This window comes from Musca domestica, unplaced genomic scaffold (genome assembly GCF_030504385.1).
Source record: "Musca domestica strain aabys unplaced genomic scaffold, Musca_domestica.polishedcontigs.V.1.1 19, whole genome shotgun sequence".
Taxonomy (NCBI): Eukaryota; Metazoa; Arthropoda; class Insecta; order Diptera; family Muscidae; genus Musca; species Musca domestica.
In genome coordinates, this window is record NW_026712245.1 from 10,079,161 (window position 1) to 10,097,561 (window position 18,401).

The 18,401-nt window shown below is 36.7% G+C and overlaps 1 protein-coding gene across 2 annotated transcripts in view; it reads right to left on the reverse strand.

Annotated features, from left to right (window-relative positions):
• LOC109613748 (paired box protein Pax-6-like) overlaps window positions 1–18,401 on the reverse strand; it is a 115,570-nt gene that overhangs the window by 52,106 nt on the left and 45,063 nt on the right. For both annotated transcript variants that reach the window (XM_059121269.1, XM_059121270.1), the window contains 2 exons: window positions 6,202–6,293; window positions 5,967–6,068 (listed from right to left, as the gene is read on the reverse strand). In XM_059121269.1, coding sequence (XP_058977252.1) covers window positions 5,967–6,068; window positions 6,202–6,293 — 194 coding nt within the window. The remainder of the gene's footprint in view (window positions 1–5,966; window positions 6,069–6,201; window positions 6,294–18,401) is intronic.

Consider the following 18,401-nt stretch of genomic DNA (forward strand, 5'->3'; position numbering starts at 1 on the left):
AACACGGATGTTTTAAGTGCTTCCCAACGAGAGAAGAACAGAGGACAAAGTAAAGCAAAACACACATCGAAATGGCTGTAAGACTTGGCGAAGGATAATGGCTGGCTGTTGTGAAGGCGTAAGAATTTTGTAGCTCGTTAACACGACAATGTTGGCAATTAAATGTAACATTTGTGTAAACATGTTTCGTAGATAATTCTTTTGAATTCGTATGTGTGTTGTGTTATTGGAGCATGGAGGGTATATTAAGTTTGTCATTCCGTTTGTAGCTCCTCGAAATACACATTTTAGACCCCACAAATCTTGATCAGCATAAAATTCTATGTCGATTTAGCGATGATAAAATTCTGCTCAAATGTATGTTATGTCTGCAGGACTTTTGGTATTGAAAATGGGCCATGTAGGTCCACGTTTTAATATAGCCCCCATATAACGGAACCTTCCGATATTCGGTATTTTGATGATCTTAGCGACATTTTTCACCGGAATTGTTTCAAATTTGGTATTTGAAGTTCGAAATGGATACTACAGCCTTATACAGAAAATTGTCTGAGCAGGTCCACCTCTTCGTATAGCCCCCCTATAGCGGTACCTCCCAATATTCGGTATTTTGATGATCTTAGCGACATTATTCACCGGAATTGTTTCAAATTACGCATTTAGAGTTCGTAATGGGAGCTACAGTCTGTGACAGAAAATTGTCTATGCAGGTCCAGGTCTTCGTATAGGCCCCATATACCAGTACCTCCCTATATTCGGTATTTTGACGATTTTAGGTACAATACTCACCGAAATTGTTTGAGATGTCGTATTTGAAGTTCGTACTGGATGCTACAGCCTGTGACTGAAAATTGTCTATGTAGGTCCAGGTCTTCGTATATCTCCTATATAACGGTACCTCCCTATGTACGGTATTTTGATGATTTTGGCTACATTATTCACCGTTAATTTCAAATTTCGAATTTGAATATGATAATGGCTTATGACAAACAATGCCTATGTAGGTCCGCGTCGTATAGACCCCAATATAACGGCTATATTCGGTATTTTTAAAATGTTAACAGAATTTTTTAAGGATTTTATTTCCAAATTCGTTTCAATTGGTGGAGGGCATTCAAAGTTCGGCCCAGCCGAACTTACTGATTTTTAACTTGTTTCATAATAGCTAATAGGACACAGTGGTTTGTGTGCAATTATCCTCTGACAATCAAATAAATATAAATTAGAATCTGGACTTTCGCGTCCTCCAGAACCACTGTAAAATGTTATTATTTTTTCCGTTGTCATTGAAAAAACATAAAAAGGATAATTTGCTTTTACAATTTCGTTGTTGTTGCTGTGCGAACACATCCAACTACAGAACCGCTAATGAACGCTTTGCCAGCAATGCACTACTGAGGAAATAACGTGCTAAAGAGCTTTACGTCAAAATGCTCGTCTCAAGAAAAATAAAAAAACAGGAACCCTAGATTATGCCGAAGTAGTGCATCCTTTTTTCCTCGAGTAGTGTACATGTCCATGTGTAGGTGTGTATGTGTGTGTGTGTGGGGGGCACTTGTAGTGGGCACGTAATGCCGCTGCTTCAAACATTTTGTGTTAATTGCATTTCTCTGCCTCCATTCGTTTCTCTTTATTTTTTCCATTTCGCTGAACATAAAAATAGACAGAAAACAAGAAACCTCGAGCACTTTAACAAGTTTAACGAGAGAGAGTGAGAAAAAAGGAAAGATTTTTTTCTTTTTGTTTTAGCTTCATTATGATTTGTTTGCCATGACGTTATTGCAAACCTTGAGAATGGCTAGCTGACTTCATGTGTCTCTGTGTATGCGTGTGTGCCTGTCCGGCCACGTAGGTGTATTATAGGCTGATGAAGAAATCTAGTCGCCGCTCATTTGCAAATGTCCAATAAATTTTAATAAGCATCATTTTCCAAAATGTTTTACGCGAATAATAAACAAATTAGCCAAAGCTTAGCAGAATTAGAAACAAAAAAAAAAACGTATCATTCTAAATTCGGCTTGGCCTGACTTGACTGTTGGGGCTGCTCACTTTTGAATTTTGAATTTTCTCGTCTTGTCATGAAACAACTGAAAATTGAAATTTACATCTTTTATTATTTCGTGTTTGTGCGTTTGTGTATCTCTTTCAGATCTTTTCTAATGGAAATTTAAGACCGGCATCGGATTACTGTGAGCATGAAAACGGGGGAAAAAAATTAAATGAAGATACCTTTGTTTTAATGAGGTGTTTTGTCAGACATTGACGTAACGTCTGATCTGCATACGTTTAAGCCAAATGGCCACAATTGGCCATTGGTCGAGTAATGTGAGGTGAGTGAATTTTCTTTATTGGCTTCTAAGGTTCGTTACAATGTCATTTACCACGAGAGTGTTATAAATGTAAATATGTTAATTAAAGATTTCGATTTCTTAGCAAAATAGCAAAAATAATATTTTTTCAAAATAATATTCAATTTTTAAACAGATTGGACTTTATAATTTGTAGTTAATAAATATTTAGGACTAGCAAGTGCCTGCTACTTCGTCAGCGAAAAGTCCACCGTAAAATGTAATCGATGTATGCATCGTACTCAATTTTCAGACTTTTATGGTTTTATGTATTATTTAAGATCTTCTTTTTCCGCTTTGCCTTTAACACCAAGAAGTCTTCAAAATATTTCATTTTGAAGTATACTGAGGAGAATATTAGTAAAATCATAGCACAATGAACCAACATGCAATTGTCGGCCCAAAACTATTTCAACGTCTCAATATGTAAAAACCAAAACCAACAGACACCTCTATATCAAATTGCGGGACTTCAGCTCCATACATTCCCTTATTACCAAATTTATTAACATTTAGTACTTTTCGTATAATTTTCGTACTCTTGCAAATAAATTCCATAACACAATACTAGACACAAACAGGTGTCGCAATATAAAATTTGACGGTTTCTGCCATACGGAATTTAGTACTTTTGTAGTATATATATTCAAAACCACTACCAAATCTTAAGTACTGATACCACTTTTTGTACAATTATAGTTCAAAATTTCAGATTTCAAGCACTATCAATTTACCCAATACCAAATTGTACCAAATATAGGACTATTTAGTACTTTTCGTACATATTTCTAAAACCAACTCCATATCTCAATCCCAAATGCCAACAGAGACTTCATTATCAAATTTCTATCCCTTCTAAAGCCTCCTTCATATCTCTCTCCCAGATGCCTACAGAGACTCAATGTCAAATTTCGGGAACCATCTATCCCTTCACCCAATACCCAATTTGGTGCAACTTATTACTTTTCGTACAAATATTGGACACATCTCCAAACAAACCCCAAATCTCAACACCAGATACCATCATTTCATATTCAAATTTCAATTTCAGAATTTTATATCCATCCTGTCACCCGATACCACATATAGTACCATTGAGTACTTTTGGTAAAACTATGAATAGCGTCCCTAATACACAACTTCAGTTTTCAAGCACTATCTGATCACTCAAGACCAAATTGTACCAAATATAGTACTATTTACTACTTTTTGTACACTTATCGTACACAATTCCAAAATCTCCTCCATATCTCAATCCCAAATGCTAACAGAATTTCAAATTTCAGGATTCCAGCTCTATCCTCTCATTCAATACTCAAAATTTGTACTACTTAGTACTTTTAGTACAAATATTGGACACATTTCCAAACCAACCTTCGAATCTCAAACCCAGATACCATCAGTATGCTAGCTATCAAATTTCAGAATTTTATCTCTATCCCTTCATCCAATACCATATATAGTACCATTCAGTACTTTTCGTACAATTATAGTATATATTTCCGAAACCACCTCCATATGTCCAGGCTACACACAAATAGCAACCTTAATACCGAATAAAGGCGTTACATTGGGTTATCTACGACGAGAACCTACATCTACGACATCTCAAACAATTTCGGTGAGTATTGTACCTAAAATCGTCAAAATACCGAATATAGGGAGGTGCTGATATATGGGGCCTATACGCAGACCTGGACCTGCATACACAATTTTCTGTCACAGACAATTCCGGCGAATAACGACGCTATAATCATCAAAATACCAAATATCCGGAAGTACTATTATTTGGGGGCTATATGAAGACGTGGATCTGCACAGACAATTTTCAGTCACAGGCTGTAATATCCATTACGAACTTCAAATACCAAATTTGAAAAAATAATTCCCGTGAATAATGTCGCTAAAATCATCAAACTACCGAATATAGGGAGGTACCGTTTTATGGGGGCTATATGGAGACGTGGACCAACACAGACAATTTTCTGTCTTAGGCTGTAGGTTTAATTTTGAGCTTCAAATACCAAATTTGAAACACATCGTTCGAAAGCTAAATTGACTTAGAATTTTACGCTGATCAATAATATATATACTTTGTTGGGTCTGACATTAGTATTTCGAGGAGTTACAAGCGGAATAACAAAGTTAATATACCCTCCATAGTATGGTTAAAATCCACATAAACATTTTGTACTTTATTAGTACGTTCTTCTAAAAACTACAATGCCATTTTTCACCAACCACCACCAGTGGTTCAAAATTTCTTGTACCATTTTACAAATTCTCAAAACCTTTGTGTACCAATCCTCATATAAAAAATATGAGCTGTTGCTCTTTCTAATGGCCTTATATCAATGGTAAGCTACTTAGTATCTTTAAGTACTTTCTCCATATCCTTTTAAGTATAAATTTCAAACACTCGATATAAGTTTAACCCTACATCATTCTGTCCTAAATTTGAGTACCTTTATTAATTTCCGAATATTAGTACAAATTCCTAAAAAATTGTTTTATGTTAAGTAATGTTAAGTACACTTTCTACTTTTCGCACACTTTAGTACAAATTTCCTGCTTCTGCCGTCTTCAGAGTCCTTAAGTAAACCTTTTGTATATAAAAGACCCTGGAAGATCTTCCGACAAAAGCCCTTTTAAGCTCGGTTGTGAACGTAAAAACCTTCAGGCCATTAATAAACCAAATTTTGTATGCATCACCACTCTTTCAAAATATCCTCTTTATTTTTATTTTTATTTTAAATTCAATTTCAATAAAAATTTCCTTTCTCCTTTGAAAATATTAGCTTTTCGATTTCATTGCATTTCCAACAACAAATACATTTTCTTTTTGTTGTTTTATTGCTTTGAATAATAAATAAATTGCATAAAATTTGAAAAATAAAAATGGAGAGCAATTTTTGTTTCTTCAAAAGAACAACTTTCATAAATCATCATCGTGTTAGCATTTATAATGGACGAGTTGAGAAACGGAGCAAGACGGCGACGACGACGACGATGCCGAGGTGTAGCAGCAGCAACAGAAACATTAACAAAATTGAATATTCTTCAAAATACCGGAGACCGAGTTGGATAAAAAAAAAACTGAAAAATCCTTTTGATCACAATGCATGACATATTTTAAAATAAAGAAGAGAAGAAGACGAAAAAACGAGACTCCAATCCATTTATGAGTCCTACAAAAGGACATGCAGAATAATAATAATAACAACAAGAACTGGCAAAATGGGATGTCTGAGATGTGGGAGTGAATGGGGGTGGGCAGACAAAACGAAAGGGTCGTTACGCTTGATGGCAATATGAATGCATAATCTGAGTGGTCCACAAGCAACAAAAAAAGTGAACAAATGAAATTTGATACAATTTTAGAATTCTTAACAAAATAAATGTTGCAAATGTATTTGGATTTTATTTTTGCTGATTTTTGGTTCTTAAACATTCAGCCCCCTCTCCCCTTTTTTGAAGCATGTTCTTTTGCCTTAAACTAATCCTTAAACATTTCATGTAACTCAAATTTCTTTTGCCTTCTTCATTCACTTTTCTTTTGTTTGCTTTGAGTTACGAACAAATTATCCTTTTGGCTTATATTCTCTCGCTCTCACTCACCTGTACACGAGCTTCCGTAAGATTAATTTTCATTGCCAAATCTTCACGTGTGAAAACATCCGGATAATGAGTTTGGGCAAATGCAGTCTCAAGTTCCTCCAACTGCAACAGCATCGGCATCAGCAACAACAATAGCAAAAAGAAAAACAAAGAAACATCGATTTAAGTGAAGTCAAGTGTCGTGGAGAAACTTTTCAGCTTTAAAAGACCGTAAAAATATTTTCACATCAATTACCTGTTGCAGTGTAAACGTTGTACGATTTCGCCGTTGTTTACGACGCACAAAAGTTTCATCATGTATGGCAGGATGATACGAATAGCTGGTGTCTGTAACAAAGGTGAGAAAAGTTTCGAAAATTAGAAAACATCAGGGGAAGAAAGTTTTTAAGTGTTTTTGGATTTTTTAATGGAATTCAATGTATTGGGGTGGAACTTAAAAAAGTTCATATGTTTTTCCTAAAATATATATGGAAATGGTTCCAACGTCCTGAGGGCAATTTTTGGTTTTTAATTTTTTTCTAAATATTCTTGCGAATTATTTATTTTTTTTTTATCGAAAAAAATTAAAAGGTTTCAGTCGTTTTTCCGACAGTTGTATACCCTCAACCAAAACCCATTTACCTAAATATTTATTTTAATAAAAGAGTCAAGTAATTCACTGATTGACTGATTTAACGATTCATCAACGCCCAGACGAAACGACTGAAGCTGAAATCCTGAAATTTTGGGTGACGGTCACTCTTGGCTCGAGACTGCATTTTTTTAGACTTCTATTGTATTTTACGAAACAGTAGAGCTAGAACTCTTAAATTTGGAATCAGGGTCACTGTGAAGTTTATGATTGATGTACCAAAGGTTTTTGGAAATTCGCACCATAAGTGAACGAAAAGTACTAAAATGTACTACATTTGGTACAATTTCGTATCATGTGAACGGTTAGATATAAAAATGGAATGGGAATCAAGTTTGAGGAGTAGAGTTGATATAAGGAGGTAGTTGTGGAAGTGTGTACCTTTGTATACAAAAAGTACTCAACGGTACTAAATTGAGTACAATTTGAATTTTGCGGAGAGTAGAAGGAAGTTTTCGAAATTTGTACTTATGTGCATGAAAAGTACTAAATGATCTAAATTTGGTGCAATTTTGATTTGGGCGAAGAATTCTATTGTATTTTTGAACTGAGGAAAGAGTAGTTTTGGAAATTCGTACTTAGGTGTTCTAAATGGTACTAAATTTGGAAAATTTAAAATTTGGTTTTGAAGAAGAGCTCGGATTAAAGCCATTGAAATTCCAAAAAGTGCAAGAACTTACACCGCAATAGAAAGAAAATAGACTCAAAAGAGCTAAAGAGTTGCTTCGATTGACCGAAAGTGGTGAACTGCCGAATTTGGTTTTCTCTGTCTCCGATGAGAAAACACTCTTTGTCCTGCGGTTTGTAAACAATCAAAATGATCGAGTTTACTTGCCAAAGAGGTCAGCTGAAAATGTGCAACTTCGGTTGGCCACCATAACTCAAGCACCGGCCATGGTGGTGATGTGGGCTCTCTACTCGTATTAATCGACGGTGACATCAGAATAATTCCGAATATTATCGCTAAAATATTCTGGAGGGTGTTTTAAAACCCTGGGCACGCAAACATTTTGGCGCAGACCTTGGACATTCCAACAGGACTCAGCACCATTGCACTCAGCGCACACCACCCAAGAATGGTTACAAAATGAGGTTTCTCGCTTCATTTCTAGCGCACAATGGTCACCAAAATCTCCGGATACCAATCCGTTGGACTATTGTGTCTGGAGTATTTTGGAAAGCTAAAGACACTAAAAAATACCAAAGTGTCGATCACCTCAAGCAAGCGCTTCGCCGGGAATGGCCAAAACACCGCAGAGAAACATTCGGGCAGTGTGTGGCGGTTTCATTGGCCGTTTGAAGGCCATATTTCGTGCCAAAGGTGACAAATTCCAACAAATCTTAACTTATATTAAAATTTGATGCTATTTCCGATATTTTTTGCTTTCATTCAATAAAATTTAAAGAAGGAAATATATAACAATTATGGCGTTTGACTTTGTTGCTGTTTTTTATCACACCCTGCAATGTTACCATGTGCTAAGTTTCAACCAAATTGGGTACTCCCTTCAAGAGTTATCGAACATACCAGCCAGTCAGCCAGACAGACGGACGGACGGACACCCCTAGATCTACTCCAAATGTTCGAAAAGGATATAGAGTCAAAAACCCTTATTGTTATGAGGCACGATTTAGTTATATGTCTAAGGGTATAAAAAAAACCTCAGTCCTTGCACCTGACACCTCATGTCCTTAAACCGACTTTTTTCTGTGGAAAAAATACCTCATCTTCATTTTGGGATTTTTTTTTACAAAAATTGTTCTCAGGAATTGAGGAATTGTTTTGGTATCGGTTTTTAATGCCAACTATTTTCTATAGAAAAATCTTTCCATTTTTTTCTGTAGGAAAAAATACCTTATTTGTGTGAAGTCTGAATTTTTCTATAAAAAACATTGCAATTTCTGAGGCCGGAGGTTTTTTTTATAGTAAAGAAAAATCGTTCTCCCATTTTTTTTCATTAATTGTGTATAAATAACTTGATAACTTGTTGTTTTATTTACAAATAATTAAATCATCACTGCTTTTGAACGCACTCACACAGATACACCTACATAAAACTCCGTCCATCAACTGTAACAAAATTCCATATCCTTATTTGCTCATTGTACATAATCTCCGAGTTACCCGGGGTAAATATGGCCGATGTAATGAAGGTAATGAGTGGCCAGCAAACACTCGCATTGGATGATGGCCGGTGATGACCTTAGGCTTTCATTACCAACCTTAAACACAATTAAAAATGTATATTTTTCACCTCCCACCAGGACGACGGGGTAGACAGACCACCAGGTTATGGACATTAGCAACAGCTCGAAATTTTTATTTGGATTCATTGTGGGCGGGGGGATGGTTAAACCACCCACCAATAACCTTCCACAAGAGAAGGAAAAAAGTGTTAACATTTATATTTCATCACCAGCATCATCGTCATTATAAATTTTGTGCTCTCGTTGAACTTCTCCCCGGCTCGTGCCACTCGTGCTGGCAAATTTCGGACTCTATGCGAAATTAATTTTCAATTTGTTTTAAATAAATAATGAGTTACAAATTGCAAAATTTAATTTTAATTTTCTCTGCTTTTTGGAAGGCTGCAGATGTTTTCACAATCCAATATGGCCAACACTTGTTTGGCCTGGTTTCAGAGAGTGTGTGAGTGAGAGAGAGGCAACCAATGGGGCCGGGGCCGTAAGTCAAGCATAAATGAGTGGCCCAGAAGTGAAGGCATGTGTTTTTGTTTTTCTTCCTCGGTCACTTGTTACCAAAAAGGTCCTGCTGCTTCTCTACAGCCTGCAAATACTGGCTACCATTCTGCTCTTGTCCTGATGATTACAAGGAAGCTAATGTTGTTTGTGTTCTTTTGTAATTTTCTGTTAAACATAATCCGATTAGAGATTTTATACATTTACAAACTCTCACACACACACACACTCTCTCCATGTGGAGCTGTTGATATTTTATTTCGTTTTTACTTTGTGTTGGTTTGAGTAGCGAGGAAAAAAGTTCAAGTTGTTGTCCCACTTAGCAAGCATTGGCTATATTTCTGCCATGGCGGATTTCCATTAAAAACATACTTTTAACTCCTTTCCTCGCTCGGCCTCTGCGAGTAGAGCTGCCGCCTCTGTCCGTATTTGTCTCCAGGGAATCCTTAATGCGCAGTAATACTGTTAGCTGCCAACAGCTACTTGTGTTGCTGTTGTTGTTGTTCTACGACATTTTGCCAAGTTCAAATGAATGAGTTTGAGCGACCGAATGTTCCGAAGAAAGCCAGTCGTGTGTGAAGACATAGCAAATGTAGCTATGCCTAAAACATAGCTACGGACCCAGATGCTGGCTCAACTGTCAACTGCTGGTATTTCTCTTCGACTCTCTGCCCCTATTTCTCCCCTCCCTTTTCTCCATTCTTTTTTATGCCATTCATTCATACAAATTGTGTTTTAAGTTCATCTTCACTTCATGTCTTTATTAATATTTAATGAAACAATTAATATTTCACAATTTCAGTTTGAGTTTTGTTTTGAGTCTGTGTGTGTGTGTGTGTGTGTGCTCTCAATCCAAATGGATTCAAAGATGGGGTTAAAGGGAGGTTTCACATACATATTTCTTTATATAAAGTATAATTTGATATACCCTTACATTGTATAGAGTAGATAGTAAATTAAATTTAGAATCTTTAATGGAGATCACAAATAATATATGAATATACCTTAAAAATTGTAACAAATAATGATATATAATATTATTGACCGCTTATATTCATCGAATAGGCAAATAAAGAAGAATAGAAGTGGTCGGAATTCATTGCTTAACGTCCTTCATATTCTCATCTTTAAAATTCCAATAATATTCGCATACATTTCGCATCAAAAAGGCTGCTTGTTTGGTGAGGAGTTCAACCTAAGAAATATATATTCGAGGGGATACCGCGACTTTAGGATCACACAATGGTACGAATACTTGCGACCGTTAAGAGTCTTTGGATTCCAGAAAAGTGTGGGGTACGTAAGACATAATCCCACTTTGTGGAGGACTTTCGGTATCTACCGCTATCCTGGAACCTCTTATTCAACCATTCCACTTGCGAGTGGCGCCCAAGCAAATAATTTTAAAAACCAATGTTTCAAACTTGACCTATAGAGTAGGGAACTCGAACTTTCTCGGGTGGCATAGGGACGATTTACAATGTAATGTGCTATATTCTTCTACGATATGGCCAGATCTGCTTAAGTCCTCGAATAACTTGTGAGGATAAGCTTTACAAAGCTGTTGTGATACTCTCTGTGGTACCGCTGACAAAATCCAAGTTGATGTTCGGCAGTAATGGTTTTCAGTACTGAAGATAAAAGAGAAATCAGCATATACGAGATTTGAATCATTGGCAGGAGGTTCCTAAGGAGGTTTAATTAAATAGAATTATATTGAAATTATGTTGGTATACCCTACTCCCCGGTTCATGATTCCCAGTTCATGACGGTAAAAATTTGATATCGTACTGTCACTCCCGAAATGCTTAATGATCTAAAGGTTAAAATGCACCGTACATTTTACGATTCGGTCACCGTCAGCCATTGCAGAAAATAAGACCTGTTATCCTATTCCCAGGATTCTAGAGCGATTGCGATTGCCCCCAACTTTCTCATATCGGTCACAATGCTACAGGTCTTCACTCTTGCGTCTCTGATTAAAATTTTGGTCTATCTTCGGGTATTCAATTATAGCAAAATCATTTTTGCGATGGCTCGTAGTCTGGTATTATATGAATAGTATCTGGTATTATACTGGCGAGAGTACATCCGCTCGAAATAGAGTAGGGAGTAAAACTTGTCCGAATTCGAGCATTGCAGTACACTTTAGAGTATAAATAGAAATCAAGTTTTATACCACTCGGTGGGTTGGTTTGCTTCTCGAATGGAAGTACATTTTGCTTGTAATCAAGCAGATTCTACTCTTGCTGTCTCCTTACCTGAAACATCGTCTGGCGTCGGGGCAATTCTTCCCCAATCCTCAACATTAAAAACTGTTTGTTTGAACCCGTAAATCAGAAAAAAAATAGTTTTTCTACTCGATTTCACTTTAAGAGTAAGCTCTTTCTCTATTACGAGCATTACCCACTACCACTCTATTTTTAAAACATGAGTACTCGCAAACAACTAAGAGTGGTTTTTACTCTCGGGTAAAATCTAACTATTCGAAACTTTGATTCTATGAGACTACTGCTATATAATTCGGGCTTAACACAACCCTTGTAGACGCTATTCCACGATACGAGTTGCACCACAAAAAACGAGGGTTCGTTTAGATTACCAAACCTTTAAAAGATTCTGTACTTTACAGAGTTCACTCCTAATTAGCATCGGCTCCTTAATTTAATCCTTTACCGGCCGACATTTACAGGTAGCAATTAAATACTGAACTGGACTGGCTGACATGCTACTCACTCGTATTTTTAGCTCCCTATTTATATATGAAAGTTTTGGGAATTTTAATCCAGATAATTCTACGATATTCCAACGGAATGACAACTACGTTCATTTGCATGTAAACAACAAAGACAAACAATTACGAGTGTGTGAGGCCGGGAAGAGAGTCGTACTATTATGTTCTCTCAATTTTGTTAATGATTCAGAGAATGAAGAGAATTACTCTCAGTGAAGTCACGCGATGCCGCATATAGAAACTAATCTGTTAGTTGTTGCTAGAAACTAATCTCAGAAAAAAGTTACTACTGCGAATCAGACGATGTTTCAACCGAAATTCTTTTGACATAGTCTCGCAAACGAGTCTGAGTTCATCAAATCGCACTGAGGCAGATCTGTTGTGGATGGTATTTTGACCCTGAAAGCTGGACCGGACAGTCGGGAGTTTAGTTCGATCCTTGTAAGAAACATATGATTTCGGAAAATATAAACAACATACATGTGTTCACTGAGATAGCAGAAACTTGTTCTGCAATGAAATGATACTTTTCTTGTGTTTCTTTTTTCCTCGGATAGCCAAAGAAAAAATTATTATTTTTTATTATAACATATTTTTATATTTATCATTAATTTCAATCAAAATTATTATCATTACCATAAAGTGTAATATCATCGTGAAAACTCCCCCACTTCACTAAATTTTACCCACAAAGGTCGTTATCATCAATAACGGAGGATTACTGTGGACTCAAGACGAAAGGAAAAAATAGAACTTTACTGCAGCCACTGGCTAATGGAGTTAACATTGATGTTATCGTTGATCCAGCGTTAAGACGATGTTATTTCTGATAATGATGCCAATGATGATTTCTGAGTGATTATCATTGATAGCATCGGCTACGGCAAGAGCAACAACTGCAAGAAGGTGTTGAAAAGGGAAGAACAAGGCTTGCACAACAAACCACCCACCCACTCACACACAAAAAAATAAGAGGAAACTCAAGTTTTCCTAGCCCATCTCCGACTCTCCGATTCTGCCAAGACAAGACCAAGAACAACAAAAGCCGAAAACGTAAAGAAATCCTTTAATGATGGTTTTACCATTAAACCAACTGTCTGAAAATTGAATTATCTGTGAATTATGTGTTTCCTGCAATGACTAACGAACGAATTTCGTTGGGGGTGGGGTTGGGTAGCTGGAGAGGCAAATTCCTACCCGGTGGCTGGTTGTTGTTACTGTGCAAAAACAGGGAAAAGTCTGATGCCAATAGAATAGATCTCACAGGCAGGCAGAGAAACACGCAGACAGACAGGAACTGAAGGATAATTTTTGTTTTTGGTACTTCCTCATCTTTGATTACTTGACTTTTAAGGGTTGTTCGTCATCATCAGCATCACCATCAACGTCATTTACGAATCAAAGGCTAAGACAGGCCACCAACCAACCTACACAATTTGCTAGATACACAATGTATAGATTCCCCCCTCTCCTCCCCCTTTCTTTTTGGATTGTGTTTGGCAAGATTTTCGGCAAACGTTTTCCTTTCCTAACCCGGCAAGTGCCTGGAATGTGGAAACAAGTCGATTTGATTCAATTTGCAAATATGGATTTGTTAAACTTTGTGTTCTTCCCTGACAAGTGTGGTTTGTTTGAAATCATGTTGTTGTAGTTGCTTACATTTTTTGTATTGTTGTTGTGCTGTCATGCTTGTCTGATTTCTGGTATTTTACTTTGGCATTTAATCCATTGTTAAATAATTGACTTGGTGTGACACACAGTGATTTATGAGGGGAAAATCATTTTAGCTTATTCTCTTCTTATTTTTTTTTTTTAAATAATGATGGTAAAAATAAATAAAAAAACTTTAATTTCGGTCGGGTCGAACTTAATACCCTCCACCTTTGGGTAAAGAAAATATTTTTATATAAAAAATAGCTGAATTCAAACGTGTTTCAGAAAGCCATGAGGTGAATGAGGACGTTGTTTGGGCGCCATACCAATATGGAAACCTCTATAGACAATGTAATACTTCAAGAAATTGTTATCTATCAAATCTTCTTAAATACCAAAGTTGAAACAATTTCGTGGGTAAATGTGACTAGGATTATCAAAATGCAGACTTTCCATGGCTATGATTATATGTGCGCTTTAGGAAAACGTGGACCTAAATATTCAATATTCTGCCACAGGAGCTAGAAACCATTGGGATCTACAAATATCAATTTTTAGACAAAAAAGTGTGGCATCAAAATACCGAATATCGGAAGGTATCGTTGTATGGACCGATATACCTGATTTTTAATACCAACCATCCAAGAATTAATATACAATGTTGTGCCAAATTTTGAAGCTCTACAGGTTGAGATAAAAAAAACTACAACAAAGTCAAACGCCATAATTTTTACAATTTTTTTAATTTAATTGAATCAAATCAAAAAGGTCGGAAATAGCATCAGATTTTAGAATAAGTGTAGATTTATTCGAATTATTCACCTTTGGCACGAATTATGGCTTTCAAACGGTCAATGACCGTCACACGCTGCCCGAAAGTTGCTCTGCGGTATTCTGGCCCCTTTCCCGCCGAAGCGCTTGCTTGAGTTGATCGACACTTTGGTATTTTTTAGTGCCAATCTTGCTTTCCAAAATACTCCAAAGACAATAGTCCAACGGATTGGTATCCGGAGATTTTGGTGGTCATTGTGCGCTGGAAATGAAGCGAGGAACCTCATTTTGTAACAATTCTTGGGTAGTGCGTGCTGAGTGCGATGGTGCTGAGTCCTGTTGGAATGTCCAAGGCCTGCGACCAAAATATTTGCGTGCCCAAGGCTTTAATACACCCTCCAGAATATTTTGGCGATAATCGGCATTTATTATGATGCCACGGTCGATTAATGCGAACGGATAGCGACGGCTGTTATGGGGGCCCACACCATCACCATGACCGGCGCTTGAGTTCTGGTGGCCAACCAAAGGTGTACATTTTCAGCTAACCTCTTTGTCAAGTAAACACGATAATTTTGTTTGTTTACAAACTGCTGGACAACGAATGTTTTCTCATCGGAGACGGAGAAAACCAAATTCGGTAGTTCACTACTTTCGGTCAAGCAAAGTAACTCCTTAGCTCTTTTGAGTCTATTTTCTTTCTGTTGCGGTGTAAGTTCTTGCACTTTTGGAATTTCAATGGCTTTAGCCCGAGCTCATTTTTTAATATTTGCCGAATGGAATATGTGCGATATGTTCAGCTCACGAGCCATTTTCGGCCACTGCAACGCGGTTTTCGATCAAGTCGCTTCTTTGTGTTTCGAACCATTTCTGCTGATGTTGCTGTTTTCTTTCGTCCACTTCCTTGACGTAGGGCTACGCTACCAGCATCACGGTAACGAGCGATGATACGAGACCCCAAATGGACATTTAAATGCTGAAGTGCTCAAACGATAGCCACTTGTGGTTTTCCAGCCAAATTCCAAATATAAAAAATCACACTATCCCGCTTGAATTCCATCACGAATAACTTTTTTTTCTGGAAAATTCTCACCAAAATGCTTTTGTACGCTTGTAATCAATATAATGAGCTGTCACTGGAATAATTTTAACAGCTGTCGGACGAGGAGCTTTGAAATGACAGCAGTCTGAAGTTGGTTGCAGTTTTTTCATTTCATCCTGTATATTCATAAAAACCGGAGTTAAGAAGTTTAACCAAGGACGGTTCACTTTTTCCAAAAAGGGAGTTTAGCCATAGAAAGCTCACAAAAACTACAACTTGGTATCTATGGCTTAAAATTGGCATTAAAGCACTAATCGTTTTTTTTTTTTTTGTAATAATTTTTTTTATATATTTTTCTCCCTATCACACCACAGTACCTGTTCCATCACTCAAATTATCACTGAAATTATCATTAGGGGTTGTTTTTGACCTGTTTGTGCAGTATCATCACCACCATTACTGTCACTGTCAACATTGCCATTATCACCATCAACTCATTTGCCATTATTCCGAAGGGGGGATTAACAATTCTTGGGATTTGCATGTCGTACAACTTAATTTGTTGTAATTAACCGGTTGACAGAGGGCTGTAAAAACACTTGACTGCGACGCATTTGAACCGAACGAAGATGGGACAATGCCACCCCATTTCGATATCCGTTCTAGCATTGACACACCCTCTTAATTTTCCTGTTGCCTTAAATTAATCTAATCAGCATAAATAATTATTGATAGTCTAACTTGGAAATAATTGTTATTATATGTACTTCTTTAGAAGTAGTACAAATATCAGCTCAACTCAAAGGAAAATAAATTAGAAGTAATTTGCGCAGTGATGAAATTGATTCTCTGGTGCTGGACAAAAGAAGAATAGATATCACATCATCATGAAATTACATTTGCTGTGATAATTCAATGAATGTTTGATAGTAATTTGAGAGCAAGGTAGGAGTTTCATTACATTCGAATGTAAATGCTTTATGAAATAAAATCGTAATTCCTTAGGGAGGAAGTAATCTATATGTAATGAAATCTAATAGATTTTAAGGAATCCATATCAAACAGTGCGAGTATGCATCATAATTCAGTCGAGATTTTTCGACTTTGAATACCCTCCACCATTTGGAACGAATTTGAAATTTTTCAAAAATTTAACATTCCCAAAAATTCTCTTAAAATCTTAAAAATACCGAATATAGCCGAAATTTTGGTTCTATTACCATTACATGGAGGCTATACGAAGACGTAGATAAGCAATATTTTTGTCATATGCTATAGTACCCATTATGAATTCTAGGTAGGCAATTTGAAATTTGAATGTGGGCTATACGATATCATGGACCTATATAAATACTTCTCTTCCAGGGAGTAAAGTGTTTGGAAGGAACTTCGAGTATGGATTTTTAGACAATTCCATTGAAAAATGTTGTTAAAATCATCAAAATAACGAAAATAGGGATGTGCCGTTATATTGGGTCTATACGATATCGTAGACTTATATATCGATATCGTAATTCTCTTCCAGGTGGTAACGTACTCAACCGGCGGCCATGGTGAGGGTGTGGGCCGCCATAACAGCCGATGCTCGCTCTCCGCTCGTATTATTCGACCGTGGCATCAGAATAAATGCCGAATATTAAAGCCTTGGACACGCAAACCTTTTTGCCGCAGACCTTAGACATTCCAACAGGACTCAGCACGCGCCACCCATGGTTGGGTGGTTACAAAATGAGAATCCTCGCTTCATTTCCAGCGCACAATAGCCACCAAAATCTCCGGATACCAATCCGTTGGACTATTTTGTCTTGAGTGTTTTGGATTGTTACAAAATAAGATTCCTATATTTAATTCCAGCGCGCAATGACCACCAAAATCTCCGGATACCAATCCGTTGGAGCATTGTGTCTGGTGTATTTTGGAAAGCAAGGTAGGCACTAACAAATATCAAAGTGTCGATCACCTCAAGCAAGCGCTTCGACGGGAATGGGTCAAAATACTGCAGAGCAACATTCGGGCAACGTGTGGCGGTTCCATTGGCCAAAGGTGACCAATTTGAACAAATCTAAACTTATTCTAAAATTTTAAGCTACTTCCGACATTTTTTGCTTTCATTCAATAAAATTAAAAAAAAAATGTAAACATTATGGCGTTTGACTTTGTTGCAGTTTTTTTATCTCACCCTGTATATTTTGTAAAACCCTTTAAGGTTCAAATCAATTTTTGTCGATTTTTTGAAATAATGCTTTACAGTCCTGCAAAATGTAACATTTGAGTTTTACCGTTGGCATTTGCCCATCATTTACGTCATGTGCTATTATGATAGGTATTCAAAAAAAATCACCCAAAAATTGTGGTCCATATTACCTCTAAACAGTATACGATGACCATTTAAATTGTCTAAACACTTTCCCCTTGGAGAATACCGTCGATCGGTCTTTAATCAGGGATTCTTTCTATTTTTGCATCTCCAAAAACAATTGGCTTCTATTTTGACCCTAACCACACTTCTGTGCCAAATTTCGTGAGAAACGGGTCATAAATGCGACCTGTATCGTGATTACAAATTAACATGGATAGACCGATACAGGTCAGGACCAATATTTCTTGGTGTTACAAACCTATTGGCCCAATCAATCTTATACTTCAACAAACTCATATATTTTAGAGCATGAAAACCATCGATGATATTTGAGAGTCCTTTGACCAAATCAGGAGAGAATTCGAAAAAAGATTTAAACTATTGACAATTACACAATTTTTTATTTTTAATTATTTCCAGGACTGTTTTCGTGATTTTTGTTTCTCTGAAAAAAATCAATAAAATGCCCATATTTGGCATTAAAAAACCGTCACATCAGTAAGCAAAATTGGTGGCCACAATTTTTGTTGGAATGTGTTTGCTAC